The sequence below is a fragment of the Acomys minous genome, assembly GCF_964271855.1.
Source record: "Acomys minous genome assembly, chromosome: 19".
Classification (NCBI taxonomy): Eukaryota; Metazoa; Chordata; class Mammalia; order Rodentia; family Muridae; genus Acomys; species Acomys minous.
The window spans coordinates 15,949,566-15,965,775 of record NC_140499.1 but is presented as its reverse complement, the minus strand read 5'-3'; the positions used below and the strand labels follow the sequence as shown (position 1 = coordinate 15,965,775).

Genomic DNA, 16,210 nt, shown 5'->3' with positions numbered 1-16,210 from the left:
ATATTGGTTCAAGTTTTTCTCTCCCGATCTCAGTGTCTGCACATGATGAACACATGTTAAATATGTGCTGAGCATCTGGAGACAAGAAGAGGCTTTGTGACTTCTTTTAACATGTCTGAAATGTTTACGTATTAATGAAGTGGATTTACACTTATTTTAGATGTTGTCTGAAAGCATCACATCGATCCAGGGCGGCTGTGTAGGGAAAGATGGCTATGATGAAATCGTGCTGGCCACATACTCAGGTAAGGAGATGCTAATGAGGGGTTGAAGACAAGCAACGAAAAAAATCTAGGTTTAGTAAAGTTCTTTTGACTAATTTTATCACATTTGTGCATTTGTGTGCGTGTATGTGTGTGTGTGTGTGTGTGTGTGTGTGTATGTGTGCGTGTGTGTATGTGTGTGTGTGTGTGTGTGTGTGTGCGTGTATGTATATGTGTGCGTGTATGTGTGTGTGTGTGCGTGTGTATGTGTGTGTACGTGCATGTGTGTGTGGGGGGGAGAGAGAGAATGTGGTATATGAGATACGTGCTTGGCAAGCCTGACAACTAAGTCCCATCCCCAGATCCATGCCGGGCAGGAAGAGAACCAGTTCCTGCATGCTGTCTGACATCTTTCACACACGTGACCGGGCATATTTGCCCCTTACTCCCTGCTCCCCGTCCAAATAAATGTCATATTAAAAAAAATTAGGAAAGAGAAGTTTTATTGCCTCAAATGTGTAGGGCCCCATATTAGATCTAAAATTTGAATAATATTTTGAAGAGAACTTAGCCTGTCTCTAGTACCTTTAAAATAAAAGTATATTCTTGATTTAAAGAGAAATATTTACTAAAACCAAAACTATGTTTTGACCTAATGCATTTCATAAAAAAAAAAAAAAAAAACAAAAACAAACAAACTTAGTGTTTAAAAAATTCTCACAGTAGTCATGTGAGTGCACATTTTCATGACAATGGTTAGTAACAGCCAGTCCTGATTTGGCAGCTCCTTCTGAATTTGCTAGGATGTACTGACTTATACCGTACTTGAAAACAGACATTTTAAGAATTGAAAAATTGTAGCACTTCAAGGAAAAAGTAGTGCCACGAAATGCTTAAATACTTCCTTTCTGGTGTGAATGCTTGTCAGCTTGAATTTTTTGTTCCACTTTCTAAGAAACCCTGGGCTGTTAGGTCATCAGTGGTGGACAAAGGGAATATAATTACCAGTTCTGCTGCCTTCTCTGACCCTCAGTACCAAGTCCCATGTGACAGTAACTTGTCTTTCCAGGCTGGGTGACCGGGCTGACTACAGAGCCCACTCATAAGGAAAGTGGGCCAGGAGAAGAACTAAAACTTAACCAGGAAATGCAGAATAAAATTTCTTCTTTACGGTAACATTTGTACTTGTCCTTCCCTTCTTGTTAATCGTAGGACCACTTGCTCTATTTTATTGGTAGGAATGATGCAGCTCATAAAAGTTTATAGACTTGAGAAAATTAGCAATAAGTGCTGATTCATATTTTTTGAGTTTGAAATATGCATTCATATGCAACCTTCCCTGTGCATTATTCTTTTTGTCTTTGTTTTGTGGGACAAAGTCTCGATTAGCCCAGGCTGCTCTCTAACTCAGTCTGTAGCTGAGGATGCCCTTGAACTCCTGCGTCCCTTGCCTCTGCCTCTGAGGTGCTGGATTCAGGTGCACTGTAGCGCACCATCTGGTGCATTAGCCTCTCTTGCTGATCCAGAACTGCATGTTTCCATTTGCTTAGCTGTTGGGAGTTAGTGTTTTGATTCTGTCTTCCCAAAGCATGACAAATAAATGAGCAGACGTGACTAGAGTTCTTCATTGACTCTGATGGCGACTGTTCTGATCTGTAAGATCTAGCCCTTGTGATCTGTAACCTTCTCTCTCTGGACCTGAATCATGCTGACCCCGTCAGTGCTGAGATCATTTTCAATTCGATGTGTCCTATGAAAAGGTGGCCCCGTGCTCACATACAGTAAGGAAATGGAAGTTGATAAAACTTTCATTGACTGGGCACACCCTTGTAGCCCTTGCTAACTTCTTAGGGAAGTGAGAGCTCACCTTTTTTTGGGGGGGGGGGGTAGTTGAAGGCTATTGGAACTTTTAAGGCAACAGATGCCATAAGTACCAGCATGCTCCTGTTTGTTAAGACCTCTGGGAAATTGCTATACAAACCCACATGCCAGGTTCTTTCAGGGCACCTTAGCTCCTACAATAGGAACTAGGGAGATGGCTCAGTAGATAAGCATTTACCTGGAAACCATGAAGTTCAGAGTTCAGATCCCCAGAACCCACATAAAGAGCTAGGCAGGGTGGCAGCCTACCTGTAACCCCAACACTCAGGAGGCAGAGATGGGGAGTTCTGGGGGCTGCTAGCTAGATAGCACGACTAGCTGCAGCTTACAAATCCAGGTTCAGTGAGAAACCCTGTCTCTCTCAATAGTGACCAAGGCAGGCCCTACATCAATTTCTGACCCCCTCACATATGCACATACATTTATGTACTCATATGCAGTGCATCACATGCATGTGAACATGTGTACACACATACTTTTGAACAATACTAAGTAGACTTGGTGCCTGACTCCTCTGTGTGGCACTCGGTGTAATAGCTAGAAGAGACTGTGGGGTTCCTTGGGTCTGGAGTTAGAGTTGTGCGCTTCCAGTGATGCTAACAACTGAGCCATCTCTCCAGCCCCCAATACCTTTGTAAATAGTCTTCCCCATCTTGGTCATACTGGAATATAAGCTGTGTTACAGACTTACATTCTTTTGTTCATTCAGCATATGGAATGCTGGGATAAATATGTAATATTGAATACATTAATATTTTCCTTTGTTTATTGCATACATCCCATTCAGTCTCCTTCTCAGACCTTTCTCCCTAAATTTGAGCTAGCTAACTTTTCCGGTTGTCCCAAGTATCAAATACCCCTTGCCAACATTTGATGGAATTTTAATGGTTCATCACCCTTACCAATTTCAAAATGTTAATATTCCGTAACCTCCTCCTATTTTGTATGTATACCTTAAGGGCCTGTAGGAAGTTATCTGTTTTCTGGCTTCGTGCTTTTGTTTCTGTCATTAGGTATACTGTGTAGTTTTTGTATTAGTTTCTCTATGATCAGTGCTATGTGCAGCTGCCACCGTGGTAATGTGTTGGAGTTGGTCATTTGCCTTGATATAGCCCTATTAATATGTTAGCTGGGCGTGGTGGCGCACGCCTTTAATCCCAGCACTCGGGAGGCAGAGGCAGGCGGATCCCTGTGAGTTCGAGGCCAGCCTGGTCTGCAAAGCGAGTCCAAGACAGCCAAGGCTACACAGAGAAACCCTGTCTCAAAAAACCTAATTAACAACAACAACACCAACACTGTTATTAGACCAAGCAGATGTCTTAGTTTTTGAATCAACAGTTAACGATGTGGAATCGTTTGGTCAGTCAAGAAGCAAAGTTTTCCTGTTGGTGTGAAATAGGTTCTTCTAGCTCAGCCTCTAAACCTGGTTTCTCAAAAGGAAATATCTCTTTGTGTGTGTGTGTGTGTGTGTGTGTGTGTGTGTGTGTGTGTGCGCGCACACTGTAGGGATCTCAAATGTTGGTGCGTGATAGGATTGTGTGTGTTTCCTGCAGGAGTGAGTTAGAACACCTGCAGTTTAAGGTACTGCAAGAGAGAGAAAACTACCAACAGTCTTCACAGTCAAGCAAAGCAAAGTCAGCAGTTCCTCCATTCAGTATAAATGACAAGTTCATGCTGAATAAAGACGATGCCAGCTACAGCCTCATCCTGGAGGTGCGCACCGCAATAGATCACGTCTTAATACAGGTGAGCAGGACGCCTCGGCTCTCTGTTCTAGGCTAGAGCTGGTTTTTGTTTTGTTTTGCTTTGTTTTGTTTTTACTTTTGCAAAAAGAGTCACATGCACTTATTATTTATAAACAGTTTGAGTTCTTGACAGTAATTTTAAATGTTATGAATCTTCAGTTAGGTAGTCAGTTTGCTTATAGGTTATTAAGTTATATCTTTACCTTTTATTTACTTTAAATAATATTTACTGTAAATAATAAAAGGTGCATGCCAAAAGATGTGTAAACCTCAGCTTCCAGGAGAAATACCTTCTAGGAGAATCTTTTTGGCTTTTTGTTTGTTTCCTTGAGACAGTGTTTTTCTCTGTGCAACTCTGGCTGTCCTGGAACTCACTCTGTAAAGTAGGCTGCCTCTGCCTACAGAGTGCTGGGATTAAAGGCATGTCCCACCACGAGCAGCAGAGTCTGAAAACTCCAGCATCTGCCTGGTGTGGTGGCTTAGCCTGTGACTGCAGCACTCACAAGGCTGGCCGAGGCAGAAGGACTGCTGAAGTCTGAGGCAGCCTGAGCTGTAGCGTGAGACCTTGTCTCAGAAAGTGAACAAAGCAGGGACGGCTTAATATTCAATGCCTTTGTTAGAATGTTTCTTGAATCTCCAGATACTAAGATGGTGGCTTATATTAATCCAGTAGATTCCAGGTAGGCCAGTAGGCAAAATAATCTCAAAGGGTGAAATGTAGGGATAATAATGGGTGAGTCACAACCATTTTTGGTTTTATTTAAGTTGGAATATACCCATGAAATAGAAAAGGATAGATGAGAAACGCATGAAAATGGAGGGTATCAAACTGGAAGAAGAAAATGTATCTATCTAAAAGATACAATAAAGAAATCAGAAAAAAAAATCAGATGGCCACGCATACACCTTTAATCCCAGCACTCTGTGAAGCAGAGGCAGGTGGATTTCCATGAGTTCCAAGCCAGCCTGGACTACAGAGTGAGTCCAGGACAGCCAAGGCTACACAGAGAAACTCTGTCTCAAAAAACCAAGAAAGAAAGGAAGGAAGGAAGAAAAGAAAGAAAGAAATCAGATTATGTCAGGCACAGTGGCGCATGCCTGTAATCACAGCACTTGCAGGAGGCAGAGGCGGGCAGATCTCTAAGTTCGAGGCTATCCTGGTTTACAAATCGAGTTCAGGGCAGCCAAGGCTACACAGACAAACCCTATCTTGGAAAAAAAATTGAAAGAGAGGAAAAGAAATCAGACTATTAATTAAATGGGAGAAACCTTCTTTGTTGTGTTAGCTCGAAGGCTGTCACACTGAACCCTTCTAGGATCTCCAGCCTCCCCCAGCACAGGACAGCAGCTTTCTCTTAGAAATGGCTCTGCTGAGGAGGCCACATGTTGTCTGTGTAACAGATGACATTCAGCTTGATTCAAAATGAGCTGTCAGCAAGGGAGATGACTCAGTTGCTAAACTGCTTGCTGTGTGAGCGTTAGGACTTGGGGCTCACTCCATGGGTGGCTCTGCATGTGTAGTCCCCGCACTAGACAGAGACAGCAGCTAAGCCCATGGAGCCTTCTGGTCAGCTAGTCTAGCGAACTGGTTTTGTGAGAGACCCTGCCTCAAAAACTAAGATAGAAAATGACCGAGGAAGACACCTACACATGCATCCACAAGCACACACTCATGGACCCACACAGCACACGCATGTACCTGTGTAATCAGAATAACCCATGATGAAAGCCTGTGATAACCTATTTTTACTAATAAAAACAAAAACAGGAAGATTATTTTTTAAGGAGATTAGAGTGTGGTCTACGATTTCTGATAACCTAAATATTAAAAGAATGGATGATTATAAAATGTGTTCTTTATTGAACCTCCTTTCTAGAAATGTAAACCATTAGCTGAGCATGGTGGTGCACTCGGAAGTCTAAGGAGGGTCCCTAGTAAGCCCAGACCCCCTGGGGAGACCCTTTTTCAAAAAACAAATGGAGAGCCAGGAGTGAGGCACACCTGTCATCCCAGAAATGGAGAGGCAGAGGTGGGCAGATCTCTGTGATCCCAAGGCCAGTCAGCTTGGTCTACATAGAGAGTTCAAGACCAGCTAGCGGTACATGTGAGAGCATGTCCAAACAGCACGAAGCAGAGGAGGAGGATTATAAGTAACGTATGAGTATTTGCACTCTCAAGTTTGTAGACATATAGGAACCGGAACTAAGGAGAATCCTTAGAGGAAACGTTTTGTGCATACTTAGAGGTTCTCCTTCTGAGCACTTTTGTTTTTAAATATTTGCTCTAGAGTGACGTTCCAATAGATCTGCTGGACGTGGACAAGAATTCTGCTGTCGTTAGCTTTAGCAGCTGTGACACAGAGGTGAGTTTTAAAAAAAAGGAACAAAAAGCCTTCAAGTCTTGGTTTTTCTTGTAGTGTTTGAGTGAAGGCTGTGAGTGCTGCCAGGGTCTGAAGCTCCTGCTTCCCTCCGTCCCACCCTGGCTTTTCTCTTAGAATCTGTTTCTGCCCTCTCCCTGTCCTAGGATGTCCTGGCCCTGAGGCCCTGCCCTAGACACCCTGCCCCCTCCATCGCTGCCCCCAGGTCTCATCCCTGCACTCACCTTCCTTGCCCTCTGCTGGCTCGCTCTAGGCACTCTCATGTCCTGCTGCACAGCTGACTTACCCCTTAGCTGCTCTGCCTCCAGCCCTGGCACTCAGCTCAGGACTGCTCTGTGCTGCCACCGGAGGGGTCTTTGTAAAGCACAAATGTCACTGAATTGTTTCTGAAAACCTTTTAAAGGTTCCCGTTTCCTGCTGTGTGGAAGTCTAGATCTTCGTCACACACACACTCTCTCTTTCAGGTCCTAACTATCTCCAGCTCACCCCAGGCAGGCTCTGCCTCTCCCTGCGAGCACAGCTGTCCTGCCGAAGAAGTCCTTCAAAGCTTTTCCTGATGATGCTATAGTTTTGCACTAGCATGTATCTGTTCCTTCCCCTGTTCTTTCTAGTACATTCTGGGTTTCTCAGATGCTTACAGAAAGCCTTCATTCAGCTGACTTCTGTTGAGCCCTCACTCTGTGAAACCTGAAGCTCAGTGTGAGGCAGATTTTTAAAGGGAGCAATGGAGGTGGGGTGTATTCATAGTAGAATGCTTGCTTAGCATTCTTAGTGTGAGGTCCTGGAAATGACCCCCAGAACTGCCACAGGAAAACAAGAAATTTAAAACAAAGGTTAAGAAAAAGTTGAAAGCTATATGAAATATGGAGGTCTTATTTTGTTTATCTACTTACTGTTGGGCTGGCTGGCCTGAAACCCTCTGTGTAGCCCAGGCTGGCCTCAAACTCAGAGGTCATCTCCCTCTGCCTCCCAGGTGCTGGGATTAAAGGTGTGCACTACCACACCCAGCAGATGAGTTTATTTTAAATATAATCCCATAATAAACATTTTCTTTTTGTTAAGAGAAAAAACTTTAAATTATTCATGTCATTGAGGTAAGCTTTTTCATATATTGTTCATGAGTAAACATAAAAGGCTGCTTATATGAAAACAAATCCAATTAACTGGTCATGGCGGCTCACACCTCCAATCCCAGCACTCGGAGGTGGCAGAAGTTCAAGGCCAGGCTTCGCTATGTGGAAGTTAGCTGAATCACCCCTCCCCACTGAAACAAAATGTATAATTCTTATTTTATTCTGAATTTGCTCTGATAGAGTAATGTGGGGGGGTGGGGGTTGGAATGTAGCTCAGTTGTTAAAGTGCTTGCTTAGCATGAACAAAGCCCACAGCTCCACACCCTGCACCTCCTAAACCTGGCATGGCTGTTCAGGCTTATGAGCTCATAGCTCAGGAGGAAACAGGCAGCTCAGACGTTCTCAGTTATGCTGGGTTCCACCAGCTAGGCAAATCTAGGATCCATGACACCGTCTTAAAAAGCTATTAACCTGTTTTATTTACACCAATGTGGAATTATTTTGAAAAGATTATTTTATGATAATTTAAAACTTGTTTCCTGGACTGTGGCTTCTTAAGAAATAATGCTTATTGTGGAATTTGAAACATTTTTACAAGTAGAAAGACAAATACAGTCATCTCTACTTATCTATCACTTTCAACATACGGCTTCCTCCTCGCCATCTTCTTTGCTGCTCCTAATCCTTTTTTTTTTAAGTAATTGTTATTCAAGTAAAAAGCAAACAGTATTATTTATGGTGTTTTGTTGTTTCTTAATTTTACATTCTTTCAGTCAAGCGACAACTTTCTTCTTGCCACTTACCGGTGCCAGGCAAACACCACCAGGCTGGAGCTCAAGGTAAGACTTAGTTTTGGTTTTTAACTATGTGTATTTGTGTGTGTGTGTGTATGTATGTGTATATGTGTTTGTGTGTGTGTATGTATGTGTATATGTGTTTGTGTGTGTGTATGTATGTGTATATGTGTGTGTTTGTGTATGTATGTGTGTTTGTGTGTGTTTGTGTATGTATGTGTGCATGTGTCTTTGTGTATGTATGTGTGTATGTGTATTTGTGTATGTTTGTGTGTTTGTGTGTGTGTTTGTGTATGTATGTGTGCATGTGTGTTTGTGTATGTATGCGTGTTTGTGTGTGTGTATTTTCCTACTGTTTAGATTTTGCTGATTGAATTCTAGTCATTCAATTATTACCTTTATCAGGCACAGTGACACACACCTTTAATCCTAGTACTTGGGAGGCCGAGGCAGAAGTTCTCTGTGAGATCTCCTCTACAGAGTGAGTTCCAGAATAGCCAGGACCACATAAGAGAGACCTTTTGTAAAAATAAAACAACAAAAGTAAACAAATAAAAGTGGACAATTATTACCTTTTATTCTGAGGAAGATTTAAGGTTTTTGTTTTGTCGTATAGTGCTGGGACGAGAACTTAGACCTTCATGCATAGCAGGCAGCTGCTTGACCCCTGAACTACGTCCGCAGCCTGTAAATTCTTCTTGAGTAAGATAATGGTGCACTCATTTTAGCAATTAAATATCCAGGGTAGCACGCACTTGATTATTTCTTTTGTTTTTGTTTTTGGTGGTTTTCTTTTGTGTTTTGGTTTGGTTTTTGGTTTTTGGAGACAGGGTTTCTCTTGTAGACCAGGCTGGTCTCGAACTGAGAGATCCTCCTGCATCTGCCTCCCAAGTGCTGGGATTAAAGATGTGCGCCACCGCAGTTCCCCTCCCCACCCCCACCCCCCACCCCAGCCCTGCCACCTCCCCTCCCCCCAGCTTGATTATTTCTTATAGTGTGAGGCTTAGATATATTTTTATTTTTACTTTTGGCACACTGCCTATAATCTGAATTAAGGTCTATAAACTCCTGTTTCTGATATTCCCGCAGTCCTGAAGCTCAGAGTTGTTTTGACAAAAGAAGCTGTGCACAATCCTTCCCACAAATCTCAGGAGTTCCTTTTCCCTCTGAACATTTTATTTTGGTCTACATAAGTTACTACTTAGAAATTCTGCATGAAAAATTGAAAAGTAAATTATGTCTAGAAGAGTATATGTAGACATGCTCTGCTGGTGTCCTAATTAAACAGTATCACATAGCACCTAGAAAGATTGTAGCATACTTTGGAAAGCAGTGTTCCTTTTTAAAAGTTAAACATAATAATATTAAACTCAAAAAGGAAAGAACGATGCCTGGAAAGAGCCTCAGGAAAACTTTGAAAAAGAAAAACGGAAGCCAGGTGAGTTCAAGGCCATCTTGGGTTACACAGTGAGATCCTGGGGGAGGAAGGAAGAGAGATAAAAGGAGGAAGGAAGGAAGAAAAGAAAGGAAGAGAGAAGGAGGAAGGTAAGACGGGACTCGCCATTCCATGTAGTAAAGGGCACAGTTGACCAGCGTAGAGAAGCAGTGGACAGCATCTCTAAGGAGAAGTAATGCGGCTCACAGATTGTCTCTGTGAAGCAGCCCATTGCAAACATTCATTAACTTATTTATTGGTGTTGGCACAACTGGTTCCATCTAGAAAAAGATTAAATGGATTCTTTTTTAATATTGGGGATGGAATGCAGGACCGTGTATATGCAAGGAGAGTGCCCTCCAGACCATGTTTCGTTTTTGCTTAGAGCCGAGGTTGACCAGGCCAGCCTGGAATTCACTCTGTACTACAGGCTAGCTTGTGACTTGAGATCTTACTGCCTCAGCTTCCTGAGTACTGGGATTTCAGGGCTGGGCCACTGGGTCTCACCATAGTATATGTTTATTTTATAACATATATAGTAAATAAATCTGTACCTAGTTATTGAAAAATAAGAAAATGTAATTGTCTTCCAGATAACAGATATTAATAAAATATATCTGAATTGTTATGAAGACCACTGAAAAAGGGATATACATAGGCCACACATACAAGAAGGAATCAAAATAACTAACAAACAAGTTGGCCTCATTAAGGAATTATAAGGAGCAGTTTCTACTTGAGTAACAGTCTGTCAAAAAAACATTAAGAAACAGTATCAGTAGGTAACAAGAATAAGGGGCACTAGAATTAATGGAAAAATAATTGTTGCAGCCATTTTGAAGAACAGACAGTGGTGACGTTTAGGAGGATCTATGTGATAGCAATAAAGTCACAGTAGTACACACAGATGTGTACATAGTAAACTGAACCAGTGCTTGCGGAGGGATTATGGTAGAAACAGGGGTCACTCGCTTGTATTGCATTGGAAGTTGGCAGCTGTTATAACGGACACATTGCTCTGCCTCTGCTGGTTAGTTTTGCATTACCACAACCAGGTATCTGAAAGAAGCATTTTTCCCCCAAGGCAGAGTTCTCTGTGTAGCCTTGGCTACCCTGGACTTGCTTTGTAGACCAGGCTGGCCTCGAACTCAGAGATCCACTTGCCTCTGCCTCCCAAGTGCCAGGATTAAAGGTGTGCACCACCACCACCAGGCTCTTTCTGTATTCTTATTCATTCATTATCTTTGTTAACATTGTAACTTTCTCCTTTCCACATTTGCAAAAAATTTTGTTTTAAACTTTGATTTATATTTACATGTACTGGAAAGGTATGAACTAAGATCTGCTACAGAAGTCACTTTTGTGGTATGAGAGCGAGCTGGAGGGCGGGTGAAGAAGGCTGTGCACCGCCAGCATCCCTCCAAAATTAAATCTTCAGCCCTCTCCAGATCCAACCAGCCATATTCCAGATACCCTGGAAGAATATTCTGGTCCAGGTGTAACTGGGTTATAATATGCTTCTCCAGTTCACTTCCTGGAAACATTTGTTTCTGTGAACAGAAACAATTCTGAGAAAAAATGAAGTATTCTAATTTCGTTTTGAGTTATTTCGAGAATTTATTCTCCTTATTTTTCTATTTGGCAGAAACACCCGGTTTTGAGGGTTTGTTTTGTTTTGTTTACCCACTTTTCTTGTGACTCTTTAAGTGTAGTACGCACTGTCCCTGCAGATGCACAGGCGCTATTTGAGAATGAACATCTTGTCTTAAAATGCATTAGAGTGGTGAACGTGGAACAGTAACAAAGTATATGACTGCAATAACTTGGAGGGTGATAAAGCTTGTTAAAGACTGCCAAGACCGCTTAAAGGTTTCCTGTCCTCCCCCGGCAAAGTGCTTGGTAGATGTTCTGTATCCTTCGGAATCTTCCAGGGAAGGTTGGCTACCTACGTGAACATCTGAAAATATACTTATGCTGCTGTGCTGCTAACTTTTGCATTTTCCTTTTGTATTATTAGATTCGCTCAATTGAAGGCCAGTATGGCACACTTCAGGCATATGTGACTCCAAGAATTGAACCAAAAACCTGTCAGGTCCGCCAGTACCACATCAAACCCCTGTCACTCCACCAGAGAACTCACTATATTGACCACGACAGGTAGGGCGTGGGAGGGAGCGGGGTGTGTTTAAGATACTACATTCATTCAGACAAGCCTGCTCTTATTTTTATCTATTATTCCATCTTATTAACTCTGTGTGTATGTGTGTTTATATGTGTTGTGTGTGGGTATGTATGCAGGTGCCATGGTCATATGTGGAGGTCTGCTGACAGCTTCAGGAAGTTGGTACTCTCTCCACTGTGTGAGTCCCAGGGATTGCACTCAGGTAGTCAGGCTTGGCAGGAAGTGTTTCTACCTGCTGGGCCATCGCACCAACTTGTGTGTGCTTTTGTTTATTTGTTTACTTATTATTTATATTTTTAAGACTTTTTTTTTTTTTACAAAATTTAATCTTTTCTTTTTTCCTATTTAGATGATGTTTATTTTATTCTTTGAGGGTTTTTTGTTTTGTTTTGTTTTGTTTTCAAGACAGGATTTCTCTTGTAGTACTGCCTGTCCTTGAGTGCTGGGATTAAAGGCATGCACCACCACACCCGACTTTGAGATTTTTTTGTTTGTTTGTTTTGTTTTTTGAGACAGGGTTTCTCTGTGAAGCCCTGACTGTCCTGGACTCATTTTGTAGAATAGGCCGGCCTGGAACTCACAGAGATCCTGCCTCTGCCTCCCGAGTGCTGGGATTAAAGGTGTGCGCCACCCCTCCTGGCTCTTTGAGAAGTGTATACAATATACTTTGGTCATATTCTTCCCATCCCAACTCCCCTCAAATCCTCCCCCACCTCCCTATCCACTCAACTTGATGTGCTTTGTCTTAAAACAACAACAAGCAGTTTGTCTTGGACAGCTCCTTGGCATGGGGGGGGGGCAGGGGGCTTCCCTAGTGTGATGGTTTTACTGCGTGCCACTCCATTGAAGAGTGATTTTTCTCTGTCACAGCAGCTCTCATTTTAAGACAGCTTCTTGGCTGGGGGTGGGATTTCACGCCCACTTCCCCTGCTCTGTGCTAGGATTTTGTCTGGTTTGAGCTTGTGCAGGTCTTATGCATGTTGACTCAATTTCTGTGAGCTCAGATGAGCATCCTCCCTGTGTCTGGAAAAGTCATTTCCTTGAAGTTATCTACCATCACCTTTGGTTCTTGAAGTCTTTCTGCTACTTCTTCCACAAAGGTTCTTGAGCCTTAAGGAGATGCATGTGATGTAGATATCCTATTTAGGATTGAGCATTCCAAAGTCAGTCTCAGTCTCAGTCTCTCTCTCTCTCTCTCTCTCTCTCTCTCTCTCTCTCTCTCTCTCTCTCTCTCTCTCTCTCTTTCTCTCTCTCTCTCTCTCTCACTCTCTCTCTGTTTTTCTAGACAAGGTTTCTCTGTGTAGCCTTGGCTGTCCTGGAACTCACTCTGTAGACCAGGCTGGCCTAGAACTCAGAGATCCGCCCGCCTCCTCCTCCTCCTCTTCCTCCTCGAGTGCTGGGATTAAAGGCCTGCACCACCACCATCCGCCTGCCCAAAGTCCTTTATTTTCTTCATAATGACCAGTGTGGTTTTTGTGTTAATTACCAGCTAGTGCAAGAAGAAGCTTCTCTGATAAAGGCTGACAATGTACTGCTGGATGGGAATGTCACTAGGTGTTGTTTTATTGCTATGTTTCCTTAGCAGAATTAACAGTAGATTCAGGCTGGTGGTATTTGATCACGCCTTTAATCCCAGCACTTGGGAGGCAGAGGGAGGCGGATCTCTGTGAGTTTGAGGCCAGCCTGGTCTACAAAGTGAATTCAGGGCAGCCAAGGGTGTTAACACAGAGAAACCCTGTCTTGAAAAACAACAACAACAACAACAACAATAACAACAACAACAACAACAACAACAGAATAGAGGACTGAAATCTGTGCCTGCCCTCCCTGAAGCCCAGCTGTGGGCTTTCCTATTGGTTACTTCCCTGTGGTGACTCCTCTGCGTCTTGTAGTCTGTGTAATTACAGATAGCAGGCGCAGTTTCAGACAAGCTTATCTACCTGAATGGCCTCAGTTTAATCGACGTTGTGCTTGTTTCAATGAACAGAGAAGTTAATTACATCACCCACCTGTAAGACGCCTCTCCAGCAAGTGTAGGTGTAAATAAGCTCCCAGATTTTTATCTATAAAGTTATAATGTTCATTTGTTTGGTGTATAAGATTAATTTCAGAAAACTTCTTTTTAAAGGTGAGTGTGGTAGCTCATGCCTGTAATTCTAGCTCATGGGAGACTCAGGCAGGAAGACTGACACGCATTTGAGGTTAGACCGGTGTATGTAGTCAGTTTATGGGCTACACAGAGAGCCCTGAATAATTGTTTAAAAATTAATAAAATGAAGAGTTTAGCTGTATTTGAGACTCTGCCTACAAGTGTACATAGTATTTTCATGGACACACACACAACACAGGCCTCTGCTGTCAATTGCAGACCCATGAACACATTGACTCTAACAGGCCAGTTCAGCTTCGCTGAAGTCCACTCCTGGGTGGTGTTCTGCCTGCCTGAAGTTCCTGAAAAGCCTCCAGCAGGAGAATGCACAACATTTTACTTTCAGAATACTTTTCTGGATACACAGCTTGAGTGTGTATACAGGTAAGTCAAATTAATTATTTTTTTTAAACAAATTGTCATATATAACGCCTAAGTTTTAATCTGTTTTAAGACAGGGATGATTTCTAAATAATGTAATTGAAAATCTATAATGTTCAACAGAAGCTGTCAAATAGAATTAGTAAAAATTAGTATGCAAAGATTAATATTTTATAATACTGTCTATATAAAATCTGTAGTAATATTTGAATTTTAATATAATTGCATACATGTTTTAGATGGAATGTTCTAAAGATGTCTGCAAACCCATTAAATCTATTATGCCATTTAAGATGTGTCTATTTTTTTTTTTTGCCCTGATGCTCTGTATGTATGTCTAAATAAGCAATTCTAAGTACATTTTTATATGAGATTAGATATTGGCAATATTAATGTCCACCAAGAAAAAGGTTTTAAATGAAGTACTTAAAATTTCTCATCTTAAGAGGCATATGTGTAAATAGATCTTTAGTTTTGAGTTTAGAAGCTGACTTGGTATAGTAGAGCACAGAATGCATCTTTATGCTTTATCTTGGTGATACACACAGATCACATAAAATCAAATGAAATCTAAACACTAGCTAAAAATATGTATTTATAGGGCCACTTGCTTCTACAACTTTTCTTTAAATATATATCGATTTTGTAGAAAAGGAGAAGGAGTTTTTAAGTCTGACAACATTTCTACAATATCCATCCTAAAAGATGTGCTTTCTAAAGAAGCTACAAAAAGGAAAATTAATCTCAACATATCATATGGTAAGGAAAGAAAAGCCATTCCTTCCTTCCAATTTTTTACAGTTATAAAAGCAGTGTTTTCATGAAAAGTGACATAACTAACTGTGCCTGGCAACATTTTCTAGAGATAAATGAAGTGTCAGTCAAGCATACATTAAAGCTGATCCACCCAAAGCTGGAGTACCAGCTGCTGCTGGCTAAGAAAGTGCAGTTAATTGATGCCTTGAAGGTAAGGGTGTGTGTCAGTGGGATCCTGAGCAGTATTGGTAGCACTGGACTTTCTAAAGTTATAAATACTTTGTTATACTAGATTAAAATTTGACCATTAGGGTGCTTCTTTTTTCTTTTTTTTTAATTGTAAATAGGAATTGCAGGTCCATGAGGGAAATACGGACTTTCTGATTCCAGAATACCGCTGTATTCTGGAAGAGGCAGACCACCTACAAGAGGAATACAAAAAGCAGCCTGCACATCTTGAGAGGCTCTATGGTGAGTGGCCTTTCTAGGATAACCTGCGGTACTTCTTTTTAGCAGGTTGTTGTTGTCTGGCTTTGTTATTGTTGTTGTTTTGTTTTTTGCCAAAGAGTTGTAAAAAGAGCTAGGCAGAGGTCACAGCAGTCATGAGCCCATGGCAACCAGTTGACTGTACAAAATATTTCCGTATTTTGCCAACGAAGCCTTACATCTTAACCTGTTTTACTTTTACAATGCAAGTCAGTGTGAACGTGGAATTTCCCTGTGAACACGTGTGCAGAGTGAAGAAGCAGCCCAACCCGCCCGACCCAGGCGTCTGCGCTGTACAAAAGCACAGACGATTTTCACGTTCTGTTGCTCTTGTAAAAATTCAGCATTTAATCTATTTAAGCGAAATTTAATAGGGATACTTATGTGATGCTTAAGTTTACAGCTTAAAACTTGTTTTGCTTTGGTGGTAAGAGGTTGGGTATGCTACAGTTTGTATGAAAGAAAGAAAAGATCAAGGGAAGTGAAGGCAGACATGGAGGGATGGGGAGGAACAGATTAGGGAAGAGGTTTGCTATCAGTCTCTCTGTAAGCTATGGTGTGAGCACACCACAGCATCTTTCATGAGATGTTTAACTGTTATGACAGCTCTCTAAAGTTTGCTTTCACACCTAGTTAGTGGCAAAGCCTTCATTAGGACCGTCTCTCCCGGAAACACATGCCTTCTGCCCTGTGCACCATCATCAGTCCGTACTGACCGTTAACCTGCCGACACACTCTCATCCACCC

General features: G+C 41.9%; 1 protein-coding gene across 4 annotated transcripts in view; it reads left to right on the top strand.

Moving 5' to 3' along the window:
• BBS7 (Bardet-Biedl syndrome 7) overlaps positions 1-16,210 on the top strand; it is a 32,457-nt gene that overhangs the window by 13,627 nt on the left and 2,620 nt on the right. For all 4 annotated transcript variants that reach the window (XM_084768639.1, XM_084768640.1, XM_084768638.1 and 1 more), the window contains exons 9-18: positions 161-245; positions 1,273-1,375; positions 3,638-3,830; positions 6,118-6,192; positions 8,054-8,119; positions 11,527-11,666; positions 14,060-14,224; positions 14,871-14,980; positions 15,085-15,188; positions 15,325-15,448. In XM_084768639.1, coding sequence (XP_084624765.1) covers positions 161-245; positions 1,273-1,375; positions 3,638-3,830; positions 6,118-6,192; positions 8,054-8,119; positions 11,527-11,666; positions 14,060-14,224; positions 14,871-14,980; positions 15,085-15,188; positions 15,325-15,448 — 1,165 coding nt within the window. The remainder of the gene's footprint in view (positions 1-160; positions 246-1,272; positions 1,376-3,637; positions 3,831-6,117; positions 6,193-8,053; positions 8,120-11,526; positions 11,667-14,059; positions 14,225-14,870; positions 14,981-15,084; positions 15,189-15,324; positions 15,449-16,210) is intronic.